Genomic DNA, 17,240 nt, shown 5'->3' on the forward strand with positions numbered 1-17,240 from the left:
GTGCCGGGTGTGGCGGGGTTGGAGGGCAGTGTGGAGCGAAAAAGGGAGTCACGGAGAGAGTGGTCTCTCCGGAAGACAGACAAGGGTGGGGATGGAAAAGTGTCTTGGGTGGTTGTGTGTGTGGGTGGTGGGGGAGGCCTTGTAGTTGTATTTGAAGACTTAGAGCTATTAGACATGAAACCAATGGGCAAAAATAGGGCTATTAAGGGGACAGTATCAGTGAATAGGGATAAATTTCTTGGGTCAGATGAAATATACCACAAAATATTAAAAATTGTCAAGAAGAGAACAACAAATCCTTGTGCCATTACTTTGCATGCTTCACTGGATGCAGATGTTGTGCGGGAGGTTTGGTGTCTTGTTTATGTTGAATACAAATAGTGTCAACGATCAAAAGAACATTTATCTCTTATTCACAAGTGGGTTATGGACATTGCTGGCTAGCCAGCACTTGTTGCCCAACCCTAATTGTCCTTAAATCCGGAGGTAGTGAGCTGCCTTCTGAACCGTGGCAATCACATGCTGTGCGTTGACCAACAATTCCCTTATGGAGGGAATTACAGGATTTTGACCCAGCAATAGTGAAGGAATGGCGATATATTTCCGAGTCAGGATGGTGATTGGCTTGGAAAGGAACTTGTAGGGGGTGGTATTATCATGTACCTGTAGCCCTTTGTCCTTCTAGATGGAAGTGGCTATGGGTTTGGAAGGAGCTGTTTAAGGATCTTTGACTTTTTGCAGTGCATCTAGTAGATAGTACACGCTGCTACTGAACGTTGCTGGTAGAGGGAGTGGATGGGTTGCCAATTAAATGCTGCTTTATCCTGGCTGGTTTCAAGATGCTTGAGTGTTGTTGGAGTTGCACCCATCCAGGCAATTAGGGAGTATTCCATCTCACACCTGCCTAGTGCCTCGGAGGTGATAGACAGGCTTTGGGGAGTGAGGAGGTGGGTGAGTTACTCACCACAGTATTCCTAGCCTCTGATATGCTTTTGACACTGTTTGTGGTGAGTCCAGTTGAGTTTTTGGTCAGTGGTAAGCCCCAGGGTTTTGATCGGGGGATTCCATGGTCGCAAGACTGTAATGAGGTCAAGAGCTGAATGGAGCTGGCAGGGCCTCAGCATTCATTATTCTGCGCTGCGCCACCCCCCCCCCCCCCCCCAACCCCAAGCTACCACAACTTGAGTGGTATGAATAGGTTACGAAATTGTGGCAAATCTTTCTTAGTATTGCCAAGTGGGCTGTGATAAATTCATGGAGTAACTTGATTTTGTTGTCATGTGTACCGAAATGCAGTGAAAACCTTTTTTTTTAATCAAGTGGTACAGGCAAATCACAGCAAGCAAAAGATGTACCGATCAAAAAGACTTGAGGACTACAGGTTACATTATTTGAGGCTTAGAGTCCATTCACCAGTCTGGTAACAGCTGGAAAGGAGCTGCTCCTGAATCTGCTTGTGTATCTCTTCAGAATTCTGTATCTTCTGCCCAATGCAAGAGGTTGCAGGAGGTCATTACTGGGGTGTGATGAGTCTTTGGTCACCTTTCTGCAGCAGTGACCGTGTAAATGGAGTCCATGGATGGAAGGTTGGGCTCTTTGATGGTCTGGGCTGTGCACACCACCTCCTGTAGTTTCTTTGGGTCCTGGGCAGAGCAGTTGCCATACCAGGCCATTATGCACCTGCACAGTATGCTTTCAGTGGTGTGTCTGTAGAAGTTGGTGATGGACCTTACGGGCATGCTAAATTTCCTGAGCCACCTGAGGAAGAAGAGACGTTGTTCTGCTGTTTTGACTGTTGCATTTATCTGAAGTCCAGGACAGGCATCGGTTACTGTCACTCCGAGGAGCTTGATGTTGTCTACCTCTTAACCTCCGTTCCATTGATGCGGCATGTTCTCGACTTTTCTTTCTGAAATCAATGATCGGTTCTTCAGTTTTGCTGACTTTGTGTGTGTGTGAGAGAGAGAGAGATTGTTTTCATTGCACCATGTCACCAAGCCCTCCCTCTCCCTTCTGTATTTTGACTTGCTAGATATCTTTGCCACTATGGTGGTGTCCTCAGTGACTTGTAGATGGCATTTGTTCACAGTTTGGCAACACTGGTAGGTGTACAGGGAGTACAGTAGTGGGCTGAGGGCACATTCTTGGAGGGGCTCCAGTGTTGAGTGTTATTGTGGAGGAAGAGCAGTTACCTATCACTGATCGCAGCCAATGGATCAGAAAGCTGAGGATCCAGTTGCAGAGGGCAGCACAGAGACCAAGGTCACGGAGTTTAGAGGTCAGTCTGGAGGGGATGATGGTATTGAAGGCAGAGCTGTAGTCAGTGAGTAAGTGTCTGAGGTAACAGTGTGGAGCTGGATGAACACAGCCGGCCAAGCAGCATCTTAGGAGTAGAAAAGCTGATGATTCAGACGTAGACCGTTCATCAGAAAAATGACACATATCTAACATAATTGTCTCTGTCCACGTGTTCCAGGGATGAGTGCAGTGCTGGGGGTATGGCATCCTCTGTGGACCTGTTACGTTGGAGGGCAGACTGTAGGACAAGTTTGGAGACTGGAGTTGATGTGGGCAGTGATCACCCTCTCAAAGCACTTGATGACTGTTAAGTCAGAGATAGTCAGACGATCATTGTTCAGGCACGATGCATGTGTTGATACATGGTGATGATGGCGGTCTTTTTGAAGCAGGTAGGGACTTCAGCTTGTAGGCGGGAGAGGTTGAAGATGTCTGAGAGTACCACCACCTGTTAGTCCATACAGGACCTGAGTGCTCTGCCAGGCACACCCTCTGGGCCTGTTACTTTCCTTGGGTTGACTCCCAGGAAGATAGATCTGGGGCTGTCAGGGCAGACGTTGCAGCTCAAAACGAGCATAGAAAGCATTGGGTGAGTTGAGGAGGGATGTGTCGTTGTCTCCTGCCTTACACTGTTTCATTTTGTATCACGTAATGTCGATTAGGCCTTACCATTGATTGCAGGTGTCTGTTTGTAGGTCTGGACCTTTGGTCTCAGTACCTCCTAGGTCTGGTACTGCTTCTTGACCTCCCTGATGGCTTTGTGGAGGTCATATTTGGATTTTCTGTATTGGTCTGGGTCATCCGACTTAAACGCTGCACGTCTGGTCTGCAACACGGAGTGGATTTCCTGGTTCATCCAAGGTTTTTGGTTGGGGGACACTCTAACTTCCTTGGTATGTAGACCTCCACACATTTACTCATGAAGTCTGTGGTGTTGGTGGCATAATCGTCGAGGTTTTCTGATGAACACTTGAACAAGGTCCAATCCACTGAGTCCAAGCAGTCCCGGAAATGGTCTTCTGCCTTGGACCAGCACTATGCTTCATTTTGTGAAGGATTCTCCTATTTCAGCTTCTGCTTGTAAACTTGCAACTGTCTGTAAGATTTATTTTTTAAAAACTGATATGGGCTGATGATTGAGGCCCCTTTTGGAAATGCATGGAGAAATGATTCAATAAAGTTTATAACTTAATGCTGCAAATAAAAAGTCTGACTCTGGACTGCCAGAGTTAACTTGTACTGTGAAAATTCTGAGGCAAATGATTTTACAGCATAGGTCTTGCAGGACCAAGTATTGTTCTACAGGAGAGCTTATTAAAAGTAAATAGTTACATATGTGCTTATCGTGAAACACAGAAATTACTAAGACTTTGGACTTGTATCCATATACATGCTAAATAAGGCTGCCCCAATGTTGACTATAGTGAAGTCAAACTTTTTGACATTAATTCCTGTCACAGGAATGTGATTGGTTATCCTAAGCAGATCAACAGAAAGAGAAGAATCGAACAAGAATGTGGTTCTGGACAGTAAGCATCTTTATAGTGATGCATCCTGTGAACGTAACCTCCAAAACCCAACCGACACAGTCTGCTACCATCATCTTAGATTTTATGAAGATTAATGGGACTTGCAGAAAAACTTGAGGCATACAATTGAACTGTATTCCAAACATTGAAGGCCTAAAGGATTTAAGAAAATAGTCATCATGGATCAGGATTATAACCACTTAGAATTCCTGATTGGACATTGTATCTTTTTGGAGAAATTTCAAGTCTTGTGCTGTAAATCCATTCTGTTTGCACAAAATACAAGCGGGCATAAAGACACGTTAGGACGAAGAAGAGAACAGCTCGAAGGTTAGTATAATGTTGGGAGCCTATTTGACACCAACTATATCTCTGCTATGGGATCTCTCTTGGCCAGTCTGACAAATGTGACACGTCTGGCCTGGGACTGAAGTGCTAGAAACAAAAGTGAATCAACATCACTTGATAGTGCTATAAGCAAATAGTTGAGGTCATGTTTTTAGGCAGAGAGCATTTACATTCATAAATTATACAAAGGCCTTGTGTTAGGAACAGTGGAATCACTGTATGATTGAAGAGGAAATAAAGTTGGAACAAGCAGCTTTCCTTGCAGCTTCTACAAAACAGTACTTTGTTTTCGGTTTATTTTGTGGTTTTCTGCAATCTACTTGGGACCCCTGCAAATTATTCTTAAACAGGGGGTTCATCTGTTGACCACTTCCCAGATTGTTGTTAACGCTGTATCCTCTCCAGCTGATTGGAGTGATGTCAGTAGCTTTTTGGAGTCAAACCTATCCTGAGATGTGACAAAGCCAACCCACTCAGTAGCTATAATGCCAAAGCATCAGACTCTTGACCAGGCTATTGACAGTCAAACGCAATTCTCTAATAGTATTAGGTAACATATTGCTGCTGATTGGACTTCTGAGTTTGAGGAAAGGAAGTCCCTCCCCTAATTTTACATGCCAGATAAAGGCTATTGTTAATAGTCCCTATGGAGCAGTTGATACTCTCAATGTGGTTCCTAAATTGTGTGAATCTGAAGCATAAAACTATGTGGAATTAATTAGAATGTATTTAGTCTTGTCATTTGGGCTTTCAACATAATTGGGAGGCATGACAAAAAGTACATTTGTATGCAATGTAGCTCATTAGGACTGCACTGAGGTGAAGTTGAGGCACCCGAGAGCACACATTTGCGACGTCAGTTATTATCTAATCCCTACAGAGCAGATAGAGGCTATTCAGCCCATCGATGTACACCAACCATTTGAAGAATATTTTACCCAGATCAATGTCCATGTAGTAGTTTTAAGTATTGATGTTGTATGTTATAATAAGATCAGATCTGTGCTCTTGTAAGTGAACATTTAACAGGCTCCATTAAACATAACTATATATGTGGAATTGTAAGAGAAGACTTTTGGAGAATTGCAGAATCTGGCTGCTATAATGTTAGGGATTGATGGTGACATTATTTTTGGACAACTAACCCAGAGACCTTGCTAATGCCTGGGGACCTGGGTTCAAATTGTGCCATGGCAGATTATGAAATTTGAATCCTGTAATTATCTGGAGTTAGGAGTCAAATGCTGGCCATGAAGTGATTGTGAATTGTTGGGAAAAATATCCGTTCGACTAGGAAACTGCCATCCTTAACGGGTCTGACCTATATTTAACTCCAGATGCACAGCAAAGTGGTTGACAATTCACTGCCCTCTGGGCAATTAGGGATCCGTGATAAATGCTGGCCTGGCCAGCAAGGCCCACATCCCATGAATGAAGATAAAAAGGGATATGACGCCATAATCATGCCACTCTACAGATACATAGTCGCTATTCACAGCGGCCAAATGCAATTACCCTCAACTCCACATATGTTACCTTGCTAGGAGCATCTTGATGGGATTAACATCACTGGTGGACTTGTATTGATTTGTCATTTAAATTGAAACTTCAGACACCAATTATCTCAATCTGTTTTTACCTACTCAATTTAATTTAATTCCTATGTCTTTTCTGTATGTATTCCCTGTGAATGGATAAGGATAGTAGTTTCCTTTTAATTGAAGTGTTTCATAAGCATATGGTTCCTGTAAAAATAAGGCTTTCTTGTTAACTATTCCTTCTACCATGGGGAGATTGTCATAATGCCTTCTGCAAGATAAGGCTTTGGTACAACATTTCAAGACAACTAGAAAAGCATCATTTAGATTGAACAGCTTGGTGAAGAATTGCTTTCGTTCAAATTCATACACCTGGAGTCAATCTGATGTGACCCAACATTCTCTCAATATTGATATCATAATAAATATTGGCTTTTTGTTTTTAATAATGAAGTATTTGTCTCTACAGCCTCAATTTGTCAAAATCCTACATAAGATTCACATTTATAAAGCTGAAATTGTTTGCTGAAGTAGTTAACGAAGGAATTGTTGATAGATCTGATTTATAGATATTCACATTGTTTTTCGCTACTATTTTGTTAGTATTGAACTAATTCATTAATGTTTTCAGTTTTTTGATTTAAGTTATTTTTTTACTTCTAACTGCAGGCACTGATGGATCATTATGAATAGTTTGTTTTTAATATATTTGGATATAAATTGGCTGATAATTGCTTTGCAATTCAAACATGAGCTGCTTTTAAAAAGCTGAGATTTTCATTGCCAGGTTTCTTGGACTTCTCAAAAATAAAACGTAATTTCAAGTTTTCATTCCCACAGTTACTGGTGTTTGCTTCATTTAGTACTTTTCTAATTAGAGTCGAGATTTTCTTTGCTAGCGTTGAGTGATGGCTTGATCTGAAGTGTTTCCAATAACTTGCCAATTGGCCGTTCCTAATGAGTTTGACAATGCTAGCCTAGGGGCAGTCACTGCAAATGTACCCCAGCCGACTGTTAGCTGAATTCCGCGTGCTTGTTTCTCAACAGAAGTCAAGAATGGCAATCAAAACCTTTATGCTGTCTTTGCACTACCATGGCCATTGGTATTACACCATTACTCTGGATGAAATTGCAAGATTCTCAACTGGAATTGGCATCATTACCTTATTTGAGTCTCTTACAACCACGGCTTCTGCAACAGAAATTTGGAGATGGTTTTGTCAGTACTACTTCACACCTGCTGAGGAGATGATTGAATTGACCTTCATTTCTCAGCAAATCAAAAACAAAAGTACCAACAACTGAAAAATTGAACCATTTCTAAAGCAAATGTACATTCTAAGAGAAAGCACTACTGAAAATTGTACTGATGTAGTTACTTAATGGTTATATTCTGGAAGCATTTCATCATTTGAGAACTTGTATGTACTGTTTTTTCTTGACCAGATGTTCTGACTTTCTAGCTGTACTAATATAGTGTTCAAATAATGAAAGAATAGAGTGAAGTTTGAAAACATTACTAGTTTTAGGACTATGTTTCTAACATATTTAAATGTAGGAGTTGAAAATTGGCCAAGTTTCATGTTCCTGGATGTGTAAGGAAAGGCTTTTTGTTCTAATTCTGTCGCCTTTCTTTCACTTGGTAGAAATGTTAGTTCCGATGGAAGCGATGCTCGTAGAAGACTCCGGGAATGTGAGGGTTTGGTAGATGCACTGTTGCATGCACTGCAATCAGCAGTGGGCAAGAAAGACATGGACCGAAAGGTAATACAATTTTAAGTATGTTGAAAGAGCAGCGTGTGTTCTTTCAGGTCACAGACGACCAAACCTTTAATCGTGTTGGGTTGCATAATGTTTAACATAGAACCTTATAAAATCTTAATCCGTAGTCCTTAAATATAAAATTCAAGTTGTCATTCATTAGTATAGAATTTGACTGTTGCTGAAAAGGACGTTTTGACAAAGCTTTTTGTCATGCATTCATCATGACAATTTCCAAGAAATACCAAAGTAAAGGGAAAACAGTATTATTGTGTATGCAAGGAGAATGTTGATTGACAAGCGGAGTTTGGTTGAGGCTTTGCCATGGAGAATGCAAGCAATGATGACAGTTATTTGCACATTGGATTAAATTGTAAATTTGTCTGCGTGTCCCCTGTGGATGCCGCCATCAGACAACAAGATGTTCGGTCTGTCAGATAAACGAATAATGTAGTGTGCAAATTTAAGTGCCAGTATGATGCTAGGTATGTCAACAGTATGTCCCAAAAATTGACAGATCATATTCCATCATCTGTTTGCAACACTCAAGGAACTGACCAACTCTAGCAGCTGTATTTGCAAAACTCAACACAATGGTCAGCATTGAATGTGATTCGGTGATTGAACAATATTAGTCAGATATTCCAGCATGTACAAAGAATTATGTTGGTGACCACTTTAAGATTATCAGTCAGACTTGCAGAATGGCACACTTTTTGTACTGAAAGCTAAACACATTAATACACAGAGCCCAGCTCTTTGCAGACAGACCGTGTATTATGTCTGTTCCAATGTAATAAAATGGGTGACAGCTATTCTGTGATTCATTTCTTATGATGTTGTCTTAACCAGTGACAGTCAACCTGCCTGGTTTCAAATTTAAATGACACTTGGCATTTAACTGTCAGTTCTCATTGCATTTTCCACAGCCATACTTGTACAATCAGTCTGTTTGCGAACTAGTCTGCCCTCTTGTCTATAAATATAAATGTTGCTTCATCTTTACTGCTGTGTACGCTAGATCAAAAGCTTTGACAAAACATTTTTTTCACAGCAAGACTAAACTTTAAATATTTAATTTTAATCAATTGTTTGTATACCTGAGACAAGATTGTGGTAGGGGGCCTTGCCTAAATATTTTTCCCCCAAAATTCAAAAAGCACAAATTAGCAAGTAAACAATGTTTTGTAAAAGAAAAAGGATGATTTGTCTTTGTCTCAGTCTCTACAGGTCTGTCTTCACAATGTTCTAATGGTTGAGGCTGGCTTTGGAGCTGAAGTTTCTGCACCTTTTCCTTAAGCAAGACTGTATTTATGATCAGATATTAAAAATGTTACAGCATGGTGATATGGTTGATATGCATATCTGATTTAGTGCTGAAAACAACTTTCTTTTTGTCAACGAAGAATCACTGGTGTACTACAAATGAAACTCAAACAAATATGCAAAGAATACTGAAAAAGAAAAGGATTTGACTGCAAACTTGGATATAACTTGGACAGTAAAATCCCACCCTTAGCATGAGGCAAATGACAAACCAAGAAATGATGGCCAAACAGCCCACAGAACGCAACATCGTAAATGCGATCAAGTGGATCCCACAGATTTCTCAATCACCCCAGACATCATTGACGAGGGGATTACTAAATTTCATTAAAACCCATTTCTTCCCTCTTGAAACTCCCTCAAATGATGCTCTGTCATGAGCCATTTCAGTGACTGTTCACATTCTGGTGGGTTGTTTTCCACTTCTGGGAGTACTCTCCCCTGCGTTCTTGGAAACTGCACTTCATCGCATGTACAACTCCAAATTTGCACAAACAGCAAGTTCTACCCAGCTAGTCTAGCCCTTGGTCGTTTCCTCAGTTCAGTCATGCACAGTTGCATAAAGAACTTGCTGCCTCTGGAATTTGCATCAATTCCCTGCTGTACTGAATTATTAACTTATTCATTAGTTTCTTTTGAGCCTTCACAGCTTCTAGGATTTGAGTACCAACTGTGCAGAACCCATGTAGTTCAGTTGTCTAACTAGTAATTCTGTACATGCACGCTTAAGAGCAATCTATGCTTGCACATAGTTTGCTTTACTCTTCCTTTGCGTCTTTCTCTTTTGCGCAGTCTTCTAGTCTCCTTAACTGTCAGCTTTGAACTTCAACTTCCAAACAATCCTCCCTGATCAATTGAGATCTGTGCCAAAGCCCATTCACCACTACTAAATGTTTTAATGCAGTTAATATTTTGGAACAGTCGATTGCGGCAACATTGGAATTGTCTGTGGTCTTAAATGTGACAGTATTCAGTATATTGGATCCTGGAGCACAAGTTGACACAACAAAGGAATTCATCACAATGTAATGGAACTCAAAAATCATGCACTTATGTCTTAATCAAGTTGATTGATATTTAACACCTGATGGTTGTGCTTGCCTTGCAAAGCTTTCTTAGTCATTACTGAGATGAGGAAGACAGTTTTTCAGCCTTCTTTGGTCTGGAATGTAGCTGCTTCCATGAATAAACAAGAACCCCAAAGTGGAACAACTACAATGTTAGCAGTCCTCTGCTTGTAGGCAGTTGTTTGTTTGATTTTTCCATTATTTGTACTGAAGGTTTGTTATCTTTTAGAGATGACTAGGCAACTGAGATTTGCAGCCTCCATTAAAATGCTTCCAGTATTCAAATTTCTTTACTCAATTTGGGAACAGCTTGAATCCCTTTTTGAAAATAAAGTCGATGTCAAAAAAACTGACACTATATGATCGAAGATAAGCAAAACAGAGTAGGAGAGAAATTTATTGTATGTTGTATGAATCTGCGTGTGAAGCCTTAGAGCGGAGTATCCTTTCAACACTGATAAGATTTATCAGTCCTGAATGGCCTAAATGCGTTAAGTGAGAAGATACTGATGGGATTGTGCCTCAGAATACATCACTACCTTCAGGACAGCAGGACAGATTATTGAGAAAATGTTATAGTTGGTGCAGTGGAATGACATAGTATACAACTAGTTCACTGCTACTGTTGCAGAGTTGAGGCTATGTGGGAATAATGAAGTGCCAGTTTGGGTCAAAACAGTTCATTATTATAGATGCAAACTGTTATAGAAAAGCTGCTCATGGCAATGCAGGAAAATTACAGCAAAGAGATTGCACGGTTTTTAGTTTTTAGAAAGGGAAATTTATTATAGTCACAGAATTTGCAGTGACTGCTTAGATGGTTACTTAACTTTAGTTTGAATTAACGTTGCAATTGAACTCTGGCATGTTGTTACATTTTGACATTACTCAATATTTTACAACAAAAAAGCACTAATTCCATGAAAAGAAAATATGGGTCACAAAGGTACCACTAGCATTAAAGCAATAGTGTGTGCAGCTAACTCCCAGCTGATGTTGGCGCATTTGTGAAATTTTCATTTGCCGTTAAGTTTTGTGGAAAGGTGTGCAAAAGCATCCGCTGTTGGAGGCTCAAATAAATGTCTTCCATTCTTCCAGTACAGGGGGATAGAAACGACCAGCTCATATAAAATGTTGATCATTGAACGGCACGAGCAATGCTTGTCAGGAAGTCTGCATGAAGCTTCTTCAACTTCACTCCAAGAAGGAAAAAGGGCGAGACCTTATTTTTGGTGGAAATGAGATAACAGTCAAAGTACCAGTGAAAAGCTTAAGTGATTTAAGCATTTTTATTGGAAAGGAAACCTTTTAAGTGGCCATGACCAGAAGCCATTCAGTCAAGCCAATTTTTCCCCTTCAATAGAACAGTTATAATCTTGAGAAAGATTAGTCCATTAACAAGCTCAATGAGTAGTGTCATCCGCACTGGAAGTGTGGTCTTGTCTGGCTAATAAACAAAGCATAAAGAATTAGTTACCTAATATTTATTTCACAAAATTATGTGTCCAAGGTTACTGGGTGGTGTGGAATGTTTGTTACTAGCCTTAATTTGCGGAACTGGATTGACTAAAGTGGAGATTGTTGGAAAGATAAGTTTGTTTTTTGTTTATAAGTAATGAAGATTCTATAAGGAAGTAGTTATTGCAGTGGCAATCTCATTGAAATGTACAGCTTTGTTTCTGACAGAAATTTAATTGTCTTTGTTTAATAGTCAGTTGAGAATTGTGTGTGCATTATGAGAAACCTCTCCTATCAAGTGCACAGAGAAGTACCAGGAGCTGATAAATTCAGAGAACCAGCAACTGATCACCAGACTGGAACAGGAAGTGCTCAGAAGAAGAAGAAAGATGATTCTAGTTGCTTTGGTGGAAAGAAGGCAAAAGGTAATCCTGTGACGGCAAAAACCGAGAACGAACTTGTAGCCTGTAATGTGGGAGTATCACCTTCATATTACTTGCATAAAATTAATGAGAGTTTAACTACAAAAATATGATTGTGGATAATAATTTATTATATTGCAAAGGACCAATAGTTTGATGTTGTATCTGAATTGACTAACAAAATTTTACAAGTTTTTATGAAAGGATTGTATGTTGAAACGTGAAAGGTTTCATTCACCCCAAGCCAGCCACCCAACCCCCTCTACTATAACAACAGCTAACAAAAATGTTCATTTAATCGTGTGTTGTCCTTGGTTTTCGTCTTGATCATTAAGCTCCTAAACTGATAAAACACGAGTGGGATTGGAAATATGTTGTGTAATGTTAGTGACCTACCTAAAAGCAAGTACATATGGCAAAATTAGAACCATTAGGCAGATAACTCAGCCTAAGGAGAGAAATTGTGTTTTCTAATTGAATGAATTTTGCGACTTTTCATGTCCAGTTTGACTGTTCCTTTCTTCTCTACACTTTTCTTTGCTGCTCTTTCTCTATTTAGAGGAGTGGTTTAATCAAGGTAAGTCTTTTTTTGTTTTTGGGGTTTTGAAGGAAAGAATGAACAGAAAAATGGAAATGACAGACCTGTTGGATTGATGTTAATAGAATGGAAAATGTTGAAATCTATTATAAAGGATATGATAGCCAGTGTCTTAGAAGATAATATGATTTGACAATTAATGTTGGTTTATAAAAGGGATATCATTTTTGACAAACCTGTTGAATTTTTGTGAGAATGTCGCTTCTAACACAGATAAAGGGTGACCAGTTTGTGATATATTTGGATTTGAAAGGTTTTTCATCAGCCCATACACAGGAGTGGATAAACAAAATTGAGAATTAGTGAACAGACTGTAGCAGAAAGTGGAAATAAATTAGCCACCTTCAGGATAGCAGGTTCTTTCTTGTGGGGCTGTACAAGGATAAATTCTCACGGCTTAACTGTTGACAATTCACTTCACTGATTTGAATGTGGCACCAAATGTGCTATATCCAAACTTTCTGATGACAGAAAGCTGGACGGGAATGCAAGTTAAAGGAGAAAGCAAAGAGACTTTGAGTTGGCTTCCTAGGGCTAATTTAATGGGCAAAATCTGGCGGATGGAATATGGTGTGAACAAGAATGAAGTAGCACCTGTTTGGTAGAAAAACAAAAGGGCAGAGTAATACTTAACTATTAGGATGCAGGGAAGAATTGACAACCAAAGGGACCTGTGTGTCCTAGATCATATCACTAAAATCTAGAATCTAGACGTTCCAAAGAATTAGGAAGGCAAATGCTATATTGCCCTTTATCATAAGTAGATTTGAATACAGGATTGAAGGTGCCTTTATTGTACTTGCTTAGAGCCTTAGTGAAATTTCAGTTGGGACATGGAGTACATTTGGCCTCCTTGCCCAAGAAAGGGTGTACTTGCCAGATAGGGAATACAATAAAGGTTCAGCAGACTAGATTAGATTAGATTCGCTATGGTGTGGAAACAGGCCCTTTGGCCCAACAAGTCCATGCTGCCCCTTGAAGCATCCCATCAAGACCCATTCTCCGCCCCCCCCCCCCCCCCCCCCCCCCGCCCCACCCCATAACCCACGCACCCCTGAACATTGTGGAAATTTAGCATGGCCAATCCACGTAGCCTGCACATCTTTGGACTGTGGGAATGTCGGGTTCGTTTTTGGAGACCCTCACGGTCTTGATGCAATAACAAGACACTGACCTGTTTAGAAAAACATGCCCTTTTATTACAACACAAGTTCAAGCTGTGGAGAATCACTGTACTCAACCTGGCACAGTGTGCAGAGTCTCATAAGTAATTCTCCCTGAGCTACGGGCAGTCCCTGCTTTTTATACTTTACTAAGAGTATAATATATGTAAATTTGCAGACGACACTAAGTTTAGTGGAGTTGTGGGTAATGACCAAGGATGCTGTTGGTTGCAGAGAGACATAGATAAGCTGCAGAGCTGGGCTGAGAGGTGGCAAATGGAGTTCAATGCAGACAAGTGTGAGGTGATGCACTTTGGTAGGAGTAACCGGAATACAAAGTACTGGGCTAATGGTAAGATTCTTAGCAGTGTACATGAGCAGAGAGATCTCGGTGTCCATGTACACAGATCCTTGAAAGTTGCCACCCAACTTGACAGGGCTGTTAAGAAGGAATACAGTGTTTTAGCTTTTAATAGAGGGATCGAGTTCCGGAACCAAGAGGTTATGCTGCAGCTGTACAAAACTCTGGCCGCACTTGGAGTATTGTGTACATTTTCTGGTCACCGCATTATAAGAAGGATGTGGAAGCTTTGGAAAGGGTGCAGAGGAAATTTACTAGCATGTTGCCTGGTATGGAGGGAAGGTCTTACGAGGAAAGGCTGAGGGACTTGAAGCTGTTTTCATTAGAGAGAAGAAGGTTGAGAGGTGACTTAATTGAAACATATAAAATAATCAGAGGGGTAGATAGGGTGGATAGGGAGAGCCTTTTTCCGAGGATGGTGACGGCGAGCACGAGGGGGCATAGCATTAAATTGAGGGTTGAAAGATAGAGGACAGATGTCAGAGGTAGTTTCTTTACTCGGATAAGTAAGGGAATGGAACAGTCTGCCTGCAACGGTAGTAGATTCGCCAACTTTAGATACATTTAAGTCATCATTGGACAAGCATATGGATGTACATGGAATAGTGTAGGTTAGATGGGCTTCAGATCGGTATGACAGGTCGGCACAACATCGAGGGCCGAAGGGCCTGTAGTGTGCTGTTATGTTCTATATAAAACATTTCAATGACATGATACATGAAACAATTACTACAACAGACGAAGACAGGATACAAAACAATTATTACATCAAGAACATAAAAGACCAGGATATAGTATTGATCGTTTGTGAAGTGATTGCTAATGGCAGGAGGCGATTTCAAGTTGTTAACATGACAGAATGTAATTTCAAGTTGCCGATGTGTCTGGCTTGAACAAAGTCAATGCCCTGGCCCCTTTGTCAGAGACAGAAGCTACATACTTCAGAAGTCTCACACCTTTACAAATGCCTCTCACTTAACCTTATTTGAGGCAGTTTCCACATACCCCCATGCAGGAAGATAGATTTGCACATTTTAACTCTAATTCTATTCAGACAGGAAGCTTAAGGCAGTGTCTGCATACCGTAGGAAGATAAGGAGTTACAAGGTTTTACACCTAATTTCTAGTTGGGCAGGAAGTTTTAAGGCAGTGTCTGCATACCTATGTGTGGGCAGATAAAAGGACATTAGTTTATACAAGTATAGAAATCAATGGGAGGGTATCCCAATAACTTTTCAGGAGGAAACAGGAGCACCCGCAGGAAACCCACACAGACAAGGGGAGAATGTGTAAACTCTACACAGGCAGTCGCCCGAGGCTGGAATTGAACTCGGGACCCTGGCGCTGAGAGGTTGTAGTGCTAACCACTGAGCCATCAGATCCCAGAATAAAGGGCAGGCCACTCAAGATTGAAATGAGGAGAATTTTTTCATTTGCAAGAGTGGTGAATCTTTGGGAAGCTCTATCCAAGAGGCCTGTGGACATTCAGTTATTGAGCATGGGAAGACAGAAATTGATACATTTCTGGACACTAACAATATCGAGGCTATAAGGGTAATGCGGTAAGTAACTTTGAGGTATACCATCAACCATGTTTAATGAGAAGATTTGAGTGTTCCGTGATTATTCCAGTGTTTTCTGTTATTTCTTCATTTGCTCCTGTTTATCATGTGATTTTGGAATTATTATCATGGAAGGAATTGAGGAACGTTACTATATGCGTTAATACGTCACTTCAGTAAGGAAAATATGGACCATTTCCCTTACCTCGAGCCTTCTCTGGATGGAAGCATACCTCGACAATTCAGTTCTTCTTCACCTCTAATGGGCCAGCTCAACCATCAGCCAAGTAAGGAAAAGATTTCTGAGGATGACCATCTCCAATCTAGGACCACAGTCAAGGTTTAAGTAAAAAAGATCCCTGTGTTCCCATATACTTGGCTAGAAATCATATGACTCTATTATATTTCAGTGGGTTTACTTGAAAACACAAGCTTTCGAAGCCTTGTTCCTTTAGGTCTCAGTGAGTGAGAGAAACCTGTTGGACTATAATCTGGTGTTGTGTGATTCTAGACCTTGTCCACCTAGTCCAACACTGGCACCGCCACTCCATGCCTATATCTTTTGAGTGACTGAGACAACCTGGGCACCTGAGAGCACTGGAGATGTACTTCCTGTCATGCCTTTTGCAAGATTCTCTCAATATCATAGTGAGAAAAGTGATCCAACAGCAACTGTCATCTACAATGTGAAATTGCCCAGCATGGACTGGCTGGTCATTCAAATATGCAACCATATTAGGTGCAAGAGTGGGCCATTCTGATTGTGGCAACTTCATAATCCATTTTTCTCCCCATAAGCAGGGGCGGCACGGTGGCTCAGTGGTTAGCACTACAGCCTCACAGCGCCAGGGACCCAGGTTCAATTCCAGCCTCGGGTAACTGTCTGTGTGGAGTTTGCACATTCTCCCCGTGTCTGCGTTTCCTCTGTATAGGTCTGATGTGTGCTGGTTTAGGGGAGACCTTGTGACTAACCAAAATGGTGGTGACTCATTTGGTAAGGTACTGAGGACATGAGGATACTTTGGATGCTTAGAGGTGAACTAGAGGCATGGGGGAGGAAGAAGTGCACAAAGCTGTAATGTATTCATCTACCTGACTCAAACACCACCCGCTGCACGGGTGGTCTTAGCCATTCCAGAGTTCATCGATGCAAAGGGACTGTCTCGGAAAAAAGGATGAAGTTATGGTAGTTACATAATATCCTGGTTAGATTCAATTTCAAGTATGGTGACAGGGTAGGTCGCTCCATTCAGCACTCCACTCTGCTCACCAGCTCCCCTTCCTTATCCTTTCTTGTTTTCTTCTCTCTCTTCACTTCAGTAATTCTATTTCTCCCCCACCCACCAATCCTCCCTCCTCCCCACCCTTTTAACTACCTCCGTAAGGTGTCTGGTCACAACCGAGATCTACAACCCATGAGACAGTAACGGCAGCAGTCAGTGGTAAGAGCGGGCTAGTGTGGCAGCAACCTCCTGGGCGATTGGAGCAGTTGCTGCATTGTTGTGGAGATAGGATTTGAGACTCTGAGATCTGTACTTTTTTTTTTCTTGCTTACCTTTTGGCTCTGTTAAATTTTGTAATTCTGGTTTTTGTAAAGCTGTCAGTGAATGGTGACTTTGTGCACTTTTTTTGCCGTACTTGTATATTTCTGTACTTGGTACATGTGATAAATAAATCTACGAGGTATCACATCTCTAAACATAGAAGGGAACTGTTGGGTGGAATGCCAATCAAGTGGACTGCTTTGTCTTGAGTAGTGCCTAATTTCTTGAGTTTTGGAGCTTCGCACGGCCAGGCAAGAACTCTGTA

General features: G+C 41.0%; 1 protein-coding gene across 23 annotated transcripts in view; it reads left to right on the forward strand.

The window, feature by feature from the left end:
* Positions 1-17,240, forward strand: part of arvcfb (ARVCF delta catenin family member b) — a 271,561-nt gene that overhangs the window by 197,809 nt on the left and 56,512 nt on the right. For 22 of the 23 annotated variants that reach the window (XM_048556431.2, XM_059654918.1, XM_059654921.1 and 19 more), the window contains 3 exons: positions 7,360-7,477; positions 11,579-11,750; positions 12,307-12,324. In XM_048556431.2, the coding sequence (XP_048412388.1) occupies positions 7,360-7,477; positions 11,579-11,750; positions 12,307-12,324 (308 nt within the window). The remainder of the gene's footprint in view (positions 1-7,359; positions 7,478-11,578; positions 11,751-12,306; positions 12,325-17,240) is intronic. The other variant, XM_059654920.1, reaches the window with a different exon arrangement.

The sequence above is a fragment of the Stegostoma tigrinum genome, chromosome 26 (genome assembly GCF_030684315.1).
Source record: "Stegostoma tigrinum isolate sSteTig4 chromosome 26, sSteTig4.hap1, whole genome shotgun sequence".
In the NCBI taxonomy this organism is placed as follows: domain Eukaryota; kingdom Metazoa; phylum Chordata; class Chondrichthyes; order Orectolobiformes; family Stegostomatidae; genus Stegostoma; species Stegostoma tigrinum.